We start from the raw sequence: 16,193 nt of genomic DNA, 5'->3' as shown, positions 1-16,193 counted from the left end.
CACTATTTACAACAGTATAGGTAGGTACTATCGGTACATACCTGTATTAAAATATTTAAAATAAAACATTTCAACTATATTCGTATCTTTTAATATTATAGGTATCCTCCATAGGTATTAAATATTTTTCGATTTATCGTTTCTTCTTCAAAACGTATTTTTTATTACTGATTAGATACGTGTATTTAACGCCTAAAATCTACAAAATATTGTCATATTTCTACATTCATATTCTTATAATATAATATTTTTTAATAGGTACTTATAACTATATGAAGGAGGGGACTGGAGACGGCTATATTGTTCACAAACTACAAAACCATTCTCCAACCACACTAACTCCTTTTTACCCTTTAATATTGCATTAATTATAATATTTGAATTTTTGAATTTGTTAACCATACCTAATATAATGACCATATTTTTAAATATTTAGATTTTAATACAATTTAAGGTATGTCCATACTCCATACAAGCTTCTCCCTTTTTCTTTAAATGTGACTAGGTACTGTTATTAGTTATTACCTTAAATCAGTATGAATTCCATTTTTTTTTTAAAGTTGATGTATTAACCCGGAATTGGAGTTAATAAATTTATATTGAGTAAGAATAGTACTTTAAAAGTCTTCAATAATAATTTTACATACACAAGTGCCACTGGGGGTGATAGGATGGGGCATATGTGTTTTCCCGTTGGGGGATAAATCCCTCGTGGCCTTTTTTCAAAGTTGCGATTAACAGATATTGTTATATTAAGCCACCACGGTTCACAGCCCACTTAGGAATTAATTTATACATCCCTTTTTCTACAATGAATAATCCTGAGAACGCCACTATAGCCCTCCCCTAAAAAACTGACTCATAGCTGCCCTCAAGAAAAATTTATTTTCGAACTCATATCATATCAGTTTAAAATGAATGAAAAACAATGATTAACATAGCAACGTAAAATTCTGCACGTGGCTACACATATTCAAGGTCAATACTATACCTATCGATATTACCGCAATAATCATTACTTCATAAGGCATGAAAAACAAATTAAACTAGAAAATATAAATTATTGTTTTATTATTTTTCATAATAAAAATAGGCAATGAACAGGAGGAGAGCACGAAGCTCCAGTGGGTTTTTTAGGAAAATGTATGGAGTTGTATCAGCCTCTCGTGTCTCTTCTGGTTACATGGACTATAAGTGTATAACATAGATATAATATTTACCACAAGTACCAACTTACAAATTATTATTCGAAATTAGTTTTAATTCAACACTGATGTATAAATTTATAGGTACCCACATGGGTATAGATTATACGCATAGTTTAATGATTTCACTATTTGTATGGAATTATAATATAATAGTGATAACTGATTAGTGAAACAAATAAATCAAGTCATAGGTATATTATTTAAACATTTCATAATTTTAAATTAACAAAAATATAAATTTTCACAAATGCTTTTCCCCAAAAATAAATTAAATTTGTAAAATTAATTTGCACAAAAATAACAGTGGGTATACATAATAACAAAACCATATAATACACCGGATAGGTTAGTATAAATGTATAAATAATAACATACCTATGTAAAAATCAACATGTCTTTTTAGTGACACTCATTAAAATGCAATATTGTTTTTGGTCTTGAATTTAAAATTAATAACTGTAACATAATATTATGCAGTGCTAACAATAGTTGTATATTATTATTATAAATATGAGATAATATTTTTTTTCCAAGGTGGGGCGATATTTATGTTTATCTTGCTGGGGGTATAGATTATTCTCTAATATTGTCTTTATTCATTTAGGCACACGGTGCGTACAATGACTTCTGTCACTCTGTATGGGTCGCAGTTTGATGCTGGTCTACGATCTTCTAAGTAACCCTTCTTCTCTTCGGCACAACCACGAGGAATACGAATACTGGCACCACGGTTAGCCACGCCTAGAAAATAACAAACACTTTTTAGATTTTTTTCGATAATGGTGATAATGTGAACTTGAATATCACAACTTAGTGCCATTGTATCAGTAACCCATGACTTTTATTGATTTTCGAGTAAAAATTATCTAATCTTGTTAATTTTATTACATTTGAAAAAAAAAACAAATAAAAAGACTTCAAACGAAAGCTCCCGTCAAACATACATAGCATTATTCCCTTTTTTCTTCAATAATGCAGTTATTTAAAATCTGTAAATATACCTATTACCTACTTTAAGACAATATTTTTAAATTCTTGAGTTTTTATGTACTCCGACTATTTAAGAAATGTCCTGTGGCAATGCAAAAATGTTTGTTTTTCAAATGAGAATCTCTCTACATAGTTTTAGTATAAATTATTTAATGGATAATTTTTTAGAAAATGTTTATGTATCCAATTCAAAATTCTAACGAGTAGTTTCTCTGAAGTTATTGAATAGTTTGTAATCATTTGAATTTTGAATTAGGTATCTACATTAAAATGTTTTAAAAGATTAAACACTAAATAATTTATAACAGTCCGATAGGTTCTCATTTAAAAAAAAAAAAAAACATTTCAAGAATTTTAAAATTTGGTCTTGAAATAAATATATTTAAAAATTTTAATAACTAATATTTTAATTGATTCATTATTAAATTAAAAAATGGGAGTAAGCATGTTTGGAAAATTACCCTATTTATTTGCAGCAATTTATTTTAAATTAAATTATTGGGTATTTTTTTATTTATATGTTCTTCTGGAACATACTTAAAGCATATAATATAGGTACTTTTTTGTTGTCTCTAGTGTACCTATATATTGTATGAAATATATTTTTTTTAAATATTTTAGTATAGCTGTTTAAATAGAACTTTTTGAAAATATTCAAAAACTTTTTGATATCTGCAGTTAGTAAGCATTAGTGTTTAGGAGTCATCACTATGTAGACACTGCTAAGTACTAACCAGCAGAGAAATCGTGAATGGAAGAAGTTTCGTGTTTTCCGGTCAGACGACGTTCGTTATCTTTGCCTTCGTTGGGGTCGTACGCTTTAATGTGTCTCATATGTTGTTTGGACAATCTGTCAATAGCCTTTTCGATTTCACTAAAACAATTATTAATAATTTTGATTACAATTTTAAAATACTTAAAAATATATATTCTACTTAAGTTAACTTACATTATTCCATTGTTTTCTCTCATAGCCTGAGTTGAGAAATTACAATGTGCACCAGCACCATTCCAATCTCCCGGTACTGGTTTTGGATCAAGTGTGACCACAATGCCAAACTCTTCGGCAACACGATGCAATAAGAAACGAGCCATCCATAAATGATCACCAATGCTTATACCTTCACATGGTCCAACTTGGAATTCCCACTGAAATATACGAATCATTTAACTGTCTTACATAGTTACATACATAATTATAATATAGGTAGGTACTAAGACAATACATAAATTACAGTTTTATTGATAGTAAAATAACTGTTTATCGTAGTACATTATTATCATTATTTATATTCATAAATCATAAACAAAAATAATGTTATTTAATATTAAGATTTGATATTTATTCTGAGTAATTATTAAATAGTAAACACTCATTATTAAAAATATTTTTAATTTCACAATTTGAATTCATCATAAAACAATATTTTTTGAAAAAATGTTATCTATTAATTTATCAATAACCTTTTTTTTAAGTTTTTACTTTTTTTAACGAAGAATTTCCTATTACAAATCACAACCGGTTTTTGAAAATATTGATTTATAAAAATCGAGTTTAAAACGGGTGTAGTTAATTAAAGTATTAGATACTTAAAGTTTAGATGAGAAAAATATTATATTTTTGTCAAATACCTATGATTTTTATGATATATTCAAACTTTATGTGAAACTAAAATTGTCTTACATCTTAATATTTTTTGGGATGATAAGTGATAAGTATTCACTGTTAAAAGAACCGCTCTTTAAGGTCACTAAAAAGTGAAAAGTGTAAAATGTTTCAATAATTTGATTGCATATTTGTCAGGTGTGTTGAGCACTGAACACACATATTTAAGTAAATACAATGAGTAAGTATAAAAAATATTGAATTCACTAGAAGTTCAATGTTTTAGAAAGAAGAAAATGTAGAGAAGAATCTAGAAGACAAATCTATCTTTGCTAGAAATCTGATTCAAATTCGAGCGATATAATTTATACAGTTTTAAACTATACAACTGCCTGTGACAATATTTTTACTCGGCTCGATCCAGTGAAGGTTAAACGGGTTTTTTTTACGATAAAATCGATATGCCTACCTATTTTGTTTTTCTTGAAATTATAAGCAATAAAAAAAATCAGTTTGCGTCATACATCGGTATATGTATGTATATTTAGTATTATACAACGTCTGCAAAAGGTAGAGGTAGGTATAGGTGTTAAAATATATGTAAATTATACATTTCTGCGTTGGCGAACGCTCTTGAACGTTTAATATTAATGAGCATGTACAGTGTACGTATATTAAACAGGTACCTGAGCTGGCATAACTTCGGCATTCTCTCCAGATATGTTGATTCCGGCGTATAGACATGCACGATAATGAGCCTCCACAATGTCACGTCCGTACACTTTATCAGCGCCGACACCACAATAGTACGGGCCCTGCAACAAATATAACACCGTGAAATGGACTTCAGTTTTTACCTACGGTGGCTAAGTGACCACATTGTTATGTACCATGACATGTACCTAGGTACATCACGTGTGTACGAAACGTACCTGGGGACCTGGGAATCCAGTCTTTGGCCATCCGAATGGTTTGCCGTCAGTGTCGAGTAACGTGTATTCTTGTTCGATACCAAACCACGGTTTTTGGTCAGCGGCTTTAGTCATGGTTTCCAAAGCGGCTTTACGGTGATTTGTACCTGAAATAAATATAAAACAATATTACAACGAGTATAATGTCATTTCATATTATGCTGAACTAGAAGTGTCGACGTGATATTTTAATCACAGCGTTCACCTGGCTGTACCAATAGCTACATGGTTACATGCGGTAACATCGATTTGTTTATTTTATATTGAGATGACATTCGTAAGATCAATGGGCTGATAATTCTACGCGGGTTTATAAATACGCTTAATATTACCTATACCTATTTACTGTGCTACGAATACAAAATAAGTACCGAATATTGAGTATAGGTAGAAAAAAAAAATAGGTGTCATCAAAATATCTAGTTCTTCGTAATTAATATCAACAATAGTTTTCTTCGTCTCCAGCAAAAAAAAAGGTGAAAGTCGGAACAGGCCATATTGTTCTTACGAGTGTCAATAATTTTTAACTATTCGCCAATTATATCATAACATATTGTTTTATTACCAGTTGGAGTGTGATCGTGTTTGTACGTTTCGCACATGACAAGTTTGTTTGGTGCCAACCTGAATGGATCGTTAAAAATGGCAACTGGATACAAAAATGTATCTGAGTTTTCTCCTTGGGATTGGTATGTAGAGCTTCCATCGTAATTCCACACTGGGAGTTCTGAATTAAAATAGAAAATACCAAATATTAAAGTTTGAAAAGAAGTAATCGAGTACACTATATAATTAAGGAGGCGAGCCATTATTTTCTTTGATCAATTTATTTTGTTAAAATATCATTCTACATATCTTACCGAAATATACAAAAATGTAAGTATAAATTATTAAACAGTTCCTATTTTAATTTAATGAATATATTTATTAATATATTTTTACCAGTAAAGTTAGTTTTTTTTCATAGATAATTTCTATTCTTAATATTGCTATATAAACATAATATCTCAATATCACAGTAGAATGTAAATCTATAGGTATTACTTTTGTCTACTTACTAAAAAAGTATTTATATTTAGATTGATTGATGGAGTATTTATTTTGTAATTTTGTATATTATTATTAGTATCATTGTAGGACTATCCGATTGCGTGTTCAAAATACGATTAATATTCATTTTTTTTTTCAATTCCAGTGTAATAATTATGATTAATCGATAAAATATACGTTTCATTGTTATATTTTAATATTTCATACTGACAGCTATTTTTCATTTGTCTGTTTTTGTTTGCAAATTACAATCAAGGTTAGAACAAACCATTTAGTCCTTGACTATGAATTACTCATATAATAGGTTATAAACGACGACGTCAATTTGCTGCAATAATTATATTAGTATTCACACGCAGTGAACATCGGGAATTGTATAGTGTGTTTTAACAGGATATCCTAATTCCGCTGACCCACCCAATATAAATAGTGACCTAAAAACATACGCATTTAAGATAAAAAAATGTTTGACGAATTAGATTAACTAGTCAGATATAATATGGTTAGTAGGTACTCTTGAAGGGGATTGATTCAAATATAATTTATACTTATTTATGTTTATTTTTTACAGCAGTATAATGTATATAGCAGGTAGTTATATATTTAGAATTATAAACAGGACAAATCGACAACATACCGTCGGGTCTTGTTGGTATAAAGTCTAGTGTTCTGGACTTTGCTCTAAGATCTTGTCCAGTTCCGTCGATCCATACGTACATGACTTGCACCTTATCCTTGGGTTGGGGCAGCTGTTGAAATCTAGACGCAACAGCTTTGTTGATAACATAGTTGGGGGAAGTTTCCAATAATCCGTTACCCGGCATGGCTGAACTGTAAAATGAATACATTGTTAATATTACTGCGATGTCTACCGATACTTGAACTGAATAAATAGGTATATTATTCTCATAACGTTTATTAAGAAAATTGTTGTAAAAACATAAAATATAAAAGATCGATTTTCCGAAAACTATTTTTTTATACTTTAATAATAACAATGATTGTGCAATAACTTTACTTCTGTGTATCTAATCGTATATATTATATTATTTGTTCAATTGTGTGACGTACATGGCAATATGCTATTGCGTACAAATTTAATAAAATAATAACATACTTATATTTTTTTAAATACTATTCTTACAAGTTACAAGTGCAATGTAGGTAGTTACGAGACGGTTGCACGACATATGTTTAATTCATTGTCAACATTACACTTACATAACTACCTGCCTAACCATATGATATGCATGCGTATAGAAACTGTAGATGACCTAGAGATGTGTATTTAGGATTAGCAAAAAAAAGTTTGAAACGTATAAAGGCAATAATCCGATGATAAACAAAACGATTACCTATGACTATTTTTTTTATATTGAAGACAATATCACTATAGTTTAGGTACGTCAGTAATTACACCTATGTTTACTCACCTTAATTACGTCAATAAGTGGTTATTTAAAATGTGTTGTTTTTGTGAACGCCGCAAGTAGGTATATAGATTAAATGTAGGTAGGTAGATACAGTGAACAGGCAATATATTTATTCTGCGTTTTACGATTAAAATTGGTTGTTATTTAATAATATATTAATACTCACTCTCTCTAACACAGACTCTCTCTCTCTTTATACGAAGATGATTTGAGGTTTTTCGCAAATCAAAACGCACAGAATGACTACTATTTTACATTTAAGAAACAAACGTTTCGTCGTGACAGCGCAGAACTGGAGCACGAGGAGAGATACTATAGTGGCGCCAGTTATTGATTGGGGCGCATTTCTGTATATACGAAGTCCAAAGCCGACCAAAAGTGACTGGGGCGGAATTGTTTATAATATCGTACTCTGTTTTACTATATATGCACACAATATAATAATAATATGCGAGTGATTGTTTTTCATCTACAACAATAATAATTGCTCTCGACGATAAATAAGCGTAATAATGACGTGTTTGCAAATCGTTAAAAATATAATATGTCAAAAATATCCGACGAATGCATATTAGACCTAATTATTTATAATCTAATAATGATATAACGTAATTAGATATATTGTCGTTTAAATAATTAGTGAATTAAGTGAAATCGAATGGACTTCAGACTCTAGTTTGCAGTAGCAGTTGTTTCTGAATAGAAAACACTTTCTTCCGATTATTGCGTCTTTCGTTTGTTTATTTGTAAAATTTTATAATTTTCAATTTAATAACGAATATTTATACATTATACTCCTCATATTACATGCCATGAGTATATATTTTTGAATGTTTATTTTTCCCCGATGTTTTTAATTTTTGTATTTATTTGCAATTCAAGTGAATACTTTAAGTATATAGAATGTAGATGGACATGCATCTAATATATAGATATCTGACTATATATAATATTGAATAATAACTAATTATCACGATCGTTATATCACCATGTTTATGCATTTTAAAACCGGTTTATTTTTTAGTGACAGTAAAAACTAAAAGAAGATTGTATGTATAGCAATACCAGTTAAACTAGTCACGAGCAAAAGAAAGCCCTACAGGCATAAAGTAAAATTGCAATTAGACAACACTGCAGGTACACAATTCTGAGTTCGTAAACAAAATATACTATAGATTATATTATTACTACTAAATATACACCATTTTTCGAACATAGGTTAGTTATAGTACATAGCTATACATAAGTTCATATCTCGCGTCGGTATTGTACACAATTTTAATTTTAAACACAACAAAAGAAATTACCAATGTCTACGGTTCCTATTGGATTTGCATGATAATAATTAATGTACTTGATTATTTTTAAAAGTTTTTTAAGACAATATTATCTAATTATTGTTTAATTAAACAGAAAAAGTCTGATAAAATAATAAAAAATGATTTTAATTATAAACGAACCCAGTTGTATAAGAAATATTCATCAGCAATTTAGTAAGCAGGTTATAAGGTTAACTAAAGTTATACTATATATATCATGTCTAAACTCTAAATGCATACATAAAATGTTCAATACATATCTAAGAGTTTAAAATTAAATAACTATTACTTATTATTCATAATATATTTAGGTCCCTATATTTTAATAAAAACTTTAATACTTGACTTAGATAAATAAATAATAACTAATAACTATAATATATAATGATAGACACTAAACTTTATAAAAGTAATTCAAATATTTCAAACATTACGAATGTTCTGTTTATAATAATATAAACGTACAAACTTATTTATATCAAACGAGTAGAGGATAGTGGACTGAATAATAGTTATCTAATCTAGTCTATTTATGATATATCATATACAACAAACATACACAACAAACATACACATCGCATATGATATAGGTATTATATAACATAATAATAATATAATATATTCAATAGTCTCATTGTAAAATTATGATTATTCTTTCCAGGTTTAACTTTTCTAGCCTTGCAAAATATTATTATATTAGTATTAAAATGATTATCTGTGAATCAAAAAATACATTTTTACAAAAACCATTTCCCATCAAACGTTAGACATTTGAATACCATATACTGGTATATCTACGTTCATAGGCTGGTAGAACTTGAACCGAAAAAAAAAATAAAGGAACACCAAAATTTACTAAATATTATTTAAGGTCCCGGAGATTAAATTATTTATAACGTATCATTTCGAAAAATTAGAAGAAGTTGATTACAGCTAAATATGTTTAAAAAATTAAGAATCGCTTCTTTTACCCTCTCCTATTCAAATGCTAAATTTTCTGTTTTACAAATATGATTGTAAAATGTATACTTTGTATCAAATCACTTCTTCTTCACTTTTTATAGAAAGACAATTATACGATTATACGATTTACCTATATACCTAGGTACATTAGTACATTATAAAGTCATTAATCATTATCAGATTATTTATCCGTATGGAAGTTGTATCGAATGATATAATAGAACCTATAAAAATGTGTATTATTCAAATGATTTCAGAGTTAAGACTATTTGTCAATTTGTTCATAAATATGTTTACATATCATTATACAATTTATCACAAGGACGTCACTTATAAAAGTACATTTCGAACAGTAATACATCACATTACACAGAACATGCTTTAGATTAAAAAATATTTAATTCTAAACAACATAATATCGCTGTCCAATAAAGATTCGAATTACACAACGAACATTTGATATCCCAGCTACTGTGACTACAGAATTGTTGTCATTTTGTAAGTTGATTTCTTTATACAAAGTTATGTGTTTATAACCGTACATAACGCAATGCAAATTGTAATAGGTAAATACACAACGTTAATGACAGAATAAAATGACTAAATGTGTAATCAATGTGGCCAGTTAGGACGTACCTACATAAGTTATCACCGAATATATTTTTATACAAACGTAAAATGATAACCAACTTTATATTATTAGTCATTATTATAATAATGAATATGATGTTGTAACGGTAAAAACCGACGAAATAAAATACAACTGATGGATATTGACTAGGCACCTACATAATAGATATGTGTACCTATATATGTATCTAGAAGTTTTTAAATTGCTCAACATCTTAAGTCTTAACACCGCCTACCTATGATGTTACAAAACAGTAAGTGGGTAATAAGAAAAAAAATTATCATTCAAAATATGAAATTTTTTCGGTTGTTTATTTTACTATAAATATAATATAAATAAAAAAGGAACTATAACTATTATAATCTATACATATTATACACGTTATAATTGTACTTATAAACTATAAATAAAAATAATGAATAATTAGTTATGTGGTATCAAAGTTCAGCGAATTAAAAGTATTATATAATAATTAATGGGCACTACAATTTGAGTTTTTTGTTATATTTATTACACATATGTATGTATGTATAGGTATATAGTCTTATAGATATACCTATAGCGTTACAGAAATAAGACTAAAGGTGATAAACATAATATAATTAGAAATATGATATAGTTTTAAAATTTCCCAATATTGTTAACAAATTAGTGTGCAGTCGCCTGTTAGAATTTAACTGTTTTTTTTTTTTTAAATAATTAAAAACAATTTCAAAGGGAAAAAGTATTTAATTATTTACTAAAAATGGACATGACTAATATTTTAAAAACAGTTTTAGTCTACGCAAAAGTGTAAGAAAAAAAGACAAACATAGTATGGAGAATCATAAAAATGTTTTTTTTTTATTTATGGTCAATATACGTAGGCTATATAACATTTACCTACGTAGGTACTTAAAAATATAGGTACATAGTACAATACCAGTATAAGTAAAATCTTATATTTTACAAAACGAAATAAAAATTGTTTATTGTGGAAGTACTTATTTATATAATATTAGTATTTTTTTTTTCAAATCATAATTAAATACACCTAGATATCAATTAATCAGTGACAAAAAAAAGCTGCTGTCGAGTTTAAAATTAATCCCATATTGAGGCAATTTAAACTACAGATTCCGACAAACAAATATTAATTATTTTACGAAAACGATAATGGTGTACTTACTGGAAATATCAATTAAAAATAATAATAAACAAATGGAAAATGGATATTAAAATAATAATATTATTGATAAGAAAGTTATGTTAAAATATGTGTTTATTATAAAATATGTTTCCGCACGATTTTAAGGGACTCGGTTATGTATACTTTATAGTGGAAATCGGTTTCCCATGGCAACTAGAGTATAGATTTTTCGTCTTGCCCCCAAATTACCTGTTAACGCTATGTGGATGTCAAAAGCAAAAACCTTCGTTTATAACATCATACATCATATGATAACAAGTAACAGTACAATCAAAAGAAGACGATTTTATTGGGGCTTATTAATCTTACAATTATGAAATCAATATAAATACACACTGTACAAACTATAATTTATATTAATATAAGAAGCGAATATATACATATAAGTCATTAAGGTTGATAGGGATATTATTTGATTCTTTAGCGTCTACAAATAAAAGGAATCTATTTTTTTTTAACCATAAATTCATTAATATTATCGATCAGCAACTATTTGATAATTATGCTATTATTATAGTCCAATGACCATGTATAATTACATTTGTTGTTTTGGATTAATTTTAATTAGCCAAATTAAATAAATATCTATGACATAATTTGGCTGATGTATTTTAAATTTTTATTACGAAAAAACAAGTTAAAACATTGTACAAGTTTTTTGTTAAGTTCATACAAAGTAACAATTTCAGACTTTTAGATTAGATGATTATAATTTTTGTTTCTTGCGAAATATAATTTCATAATTTTATTTCAGCATTGCGCACATTATTAAAGCATCCTATTGATTACAACTTGTATTTATTGTGTAGGTATATAGTCGTGATTCGTGAATATTTGGGTAATATCTCGGTCGCATTATAAATACATATCATATGGAAACTAGCTACTATAATTAATATCTACGCGCCTATAATTTATATTTTGTTCACAAGCTTAATACCAAATTAATAATACGAGTAGGTACAACAGGTTTGTGTTGTAATATTTTTTTCCTAAACTAAAGTACTACACCCATTAAATATGTACCAATCAATTATTTATTTTGATATTTTTTCCGTGAAGACAAACATCAATTTAACAAAAACAGTAATAATTTAAAAAGAAATCAAACATTTTCTCAGATCAATAAAATATCAAATTACTTAATTGCCCATTTCAATGAAACCATTAATACATATTATATTAGGTTTTATCATACCTAAGGTCCCTACATAGTATATTATTTTAATAGAAATCATAACTACATTATTTTAAGTGTAATAATTTGAATTTAGTATTTACTGTTTAATATAAGAACACGAACATGTGTACATTTTTTATTCCACAAGACAAAGAAACAAAAATGTTCTTGAACTGATTTGGCTTCAAATGATGAATACAAAATAAGTGAGCTGTGAGTGACTATGTACAATATAATCCCTGGTTCAATGCCAAAATAATATAAATCTATTTATAATTTATAAAATCATACAGTGAAAAAATAAAGACGAACAGTTTTGGTTGATTTTTTATAGAAATATTATATTATATTATTGAAATATGTTGATTATTATCTAACTTTTAAGTTGCAAACGTTTGCAATTTCTTAAATATAATTATATTAAAGTATCTAGAATAATATATAATATCATACTGTTTATTATTTATATGAGAGCATTAAAATGTTTTTATAATTTTCTAAAGCTTTTATTATAGATCGGTTAAGGAATAGAGTAATAATTATTTTACATAATGTCTATATAATATATATATATTTCAGTACTCACAATTTGTTGTAGTGATGTTTAACTGTGAACGCGAAAACTTCGACTGTCAGGTAGTTGCTAGTTTGCGTCCTACCAAGAGAAGAACCACTTGTAGATTAAACATTTCATTTATAAAACAAAAGTGCAGGCGTAGAAGCGCATTAATTACACATAATATAATATGGGGGATAAATTGGGAATGGACATAAGTACAATATTTATTAATTTTCAGTACTTAATTTAATTTACAACAATTACAATGCTTATTACCCATATAATAATTGTGTTTATTTTTATATTTTTAAAATCAAATAGCGGTTATTTTAGTTATTAAAACATAGGTATTTAACCTAAATTTTGATTAAATATAAATATATTTTTGATCAAAATATCACCTATCATAATTTTTTTTTTTTAAATATGATTATTTTCAAAACGACTGTTGAGTATTTTAGGAATTTTTATAATGTCATTAATTTTAAGTACATAAAAATGTACCGAATTCCTAATTGCCCTACTATTTTAAATTTAATTTAAACAACTATAATTAGGTGTTATTTATCTATTTTATTTAGGTAATATTTTAAGTCGACTATATGACTATGTTATATTTAGATTTTTTTTGTAATTAAAAATATAAGCGAATCCAATTTCTGTATTTCATATTTCCATTAACTTGATAGTTCAGAATTTAAGTTTTATATTTATCAGATACTACTATATTAGCAGTATATTACTAAAAATATTTTTTTCGAGTAGGTAAGGTTCTCCATTCAATAAATGTAGCTCCTATTCGTAATTTTTAGATCTACAGATCTACAAATTATGTTGTACCAAATCTTATGTTACTTCTCAGTTACCACTTTTGTATGCGCAATATGTTAATAAATAATAACTTATAAGACAAACAAATAATTTTACCAATAATTAAACAATATGTTATAGAAAAATTGCAATTTTACACAATTAATAATATCTGCTTACAATTTTTCATATATATATATGTTATCTTTTGTGAAGGTTTATAGTATTTTTATAAAATCATTTTTCACCATGAAATTATTAATAGACTATTATATAGTTCTTTGTTTCACATATCTATATCAATTATACAGTTTTAAACATGTCTAGGAATACAAGAAGATTCTCAATTTATGAAATTTATATGAAATTTACCAACTTTAAAAATATGTTTCTGCTTGGTAAACTAAGCACATATTACTTATATTCGTAATGCAAATATAAATTATACATTCTAAATTTAAATTATTTAACTACATACAAAATATATAAGTAGGCAAGTACAAAACATATTACTTGCCTATTTATTATTTTACAAAAAAATACTTTATAATTAACTACTTAAGGATAAATCGTTGGATTTTGTTATTCATTTTGATGTTCAAGAATTTGTTAATTTATCATTTTAGATTCAGAGCGGAGCAATTGGTCTTAGAATGATGTATTTTTATTTATTTTTAGTATCAGAAAATGCTCCAATTTCCAACTACGAGAGTGATTTCTGGTAACAAATCTGGTAGGTACCTAGCAAGAACTTTTTGTGGAGTCAAATAAAATGTTCAGTATTTTATATATATTCTAATACATAATATACGAATATTTTTTTTTTACTATCGGTTCTTAACTTTCAGCAGCGGAGGCTATTCGTTTTTCTACATTTTTATACAAAGTTTATATATAACATATAATTACATTTAAAAAAAATATATATTTATGTGTAATATATTATATATATACCTAATATAATTATTATTGGAAAAAATTATCACTAATAGACTTACATTATAAAATATTAACAGAGGTTGACACGTTGTCTCTGCTTAGGATCATTTTTCGTATGGATAGGTATTAAATAATTTTTCATTGAATTCAAATTTAAAAAAAAAAATTTAACTTGAGGACGAAGTGCAGTCGACTCGAACTTTAAAGCAAGCGGGTTCACTAGTTTTTTAATTTCACATATAGCATCGTTTTGTTGAAAAATTGTATAGAAGTACATATAAATTACTTTACTTACATTTTAAATTGAACTGTTCATATTTAATTGATGCAAATTAAAAATTTAACTTTTTGTGGGAGAACTTATTTATTAAATACACCTACTACCTCTCTATTATTAATACCTGCCTAATTGTAGTAATTTCATAATTACAATGAACTGCATTATATTCTATGTAATACAATTCTATTCATTTAACTAATGTACCGTATATAATCCCATAAACACATATAAGAATAAAGGTTTAGTACATTTACCACAAAGATGTTTGTTTGTTTTTTACGCGAAAACACTTAAGTATAGTAGTTTTGAAAGTTTTCTAAAACTATACTTAGATACATGGACATGTAATAATCTACATAGGTAATATAAACGAAAGTAGACGGATAACATACATAATACCTACATTATATTATTTTATAACTGTATATACTACCGTCAATGCGTTATATAACAATACACATTCAATATACCGGGTAAAGTTGAAATTTCTAGAAGTCTTGACAGTCTTGTACCTTAAAAGTTTATGCGATATTTAAATCGGATTAAATTTTGAACATGGAAAGTAATTTAACGGATATTCTTGATACTTTTATCGTTAAGCAGAAGACTATGAGTTGTACCTATTCAATGTATAATACTGAGTGTAATAAGATGTATATGTATTTTTATATAATTTTATGAATTGCAACATATATGTCTGTCAGCCTATATAGGTATATAATGTTTATTGTATACATATATATTATATATAAATAATATACCCAAAAAGTAATTAACGATGTTCATCAATATTTAAAATTCAAACACGAATACAAAAATATAAATGTGACTAGATTATGTATTTTATTATCTTTTAATATTGCTGTATGAAAAATTTGTTGGGACATTCTATTAAATTTTCAAGAATTTTTACTCACAAACAAAAATTGTACTATACACAAGTCGAATAAAAACTAAAAAATGTCGATAATTTTAAATAGCTAATTATAAACAGCAAGAAAGTCAAACTGTTATCATGTCTTGAAAATTATTTATTAAAAATTGCAAGTTCATACAGTTATACAT

At 26.7% G+C, this 16,193-nt stretch overlaps 1 protein-coding gene across 2 annotated transcripts; it reads right to left on the bottom strand.

The window, feature by feature from the left end:
• Positions 1-1,240: 1,240 nt before the first annotated feature.
• Positions 1,241-13,257, bottom strand: LOC111035910 (glutamine synthetase-like). 2 transcript variants are annotated; one of them, XM_022317734.1, is made up of 8 exons: positions 13,127-13,257; positions 6,463-6,656; positions 5,341-5,502; positions 4,737-4,882; positions 4,491-4,619; positions 3,148-3,347; positions 2,933-3,072; positions 1,241-1,949 (listed from the first exon to the last, which is right to left on the bottom strand). In XM_022317734.1, the coding sequence occupies exons 2-8, from the start codon at positions 6,647-6,649 to the stop codon at positions 1,801-1,803; spliced, it is 1,113 nt and encodes a 370-aa protein (XP_022173426.1). In that variant the 5' UTR covers positions 6,650-6,656; positions 13,127-13,257; the 3' UTR covers positions 1,241-1,800. The 2 variants fall into 2 exon arrangements, with proteins under 2 accessions (XP_022173426.1, XP_022173425.1); XM_022317733.1 differs by lacking the exon at positions 13,127-13,257 and adding an exon at positions 7,047-7,081.
• Positions 13,258-16,193: the final 2,936 nt, after the last annotated feature.

Source organism: Myzus persicae, unplaced genomic scaffold, assembly GCF_001856785.1.
Source record: "Myzus persicae strain clone G006 unplaced genomic scaffold, MPER_G0061.0, whole genome shotgun sequence".
Lineage (NCBI taxonomy): Eukaryota > Metazoa > Arthropoda > Insecta > Hemiptera > Aphididae > Myzus > Myzus persicae.
This window is presented reverse-complemented; position numbering and strand designations above follow the sequence as displayed.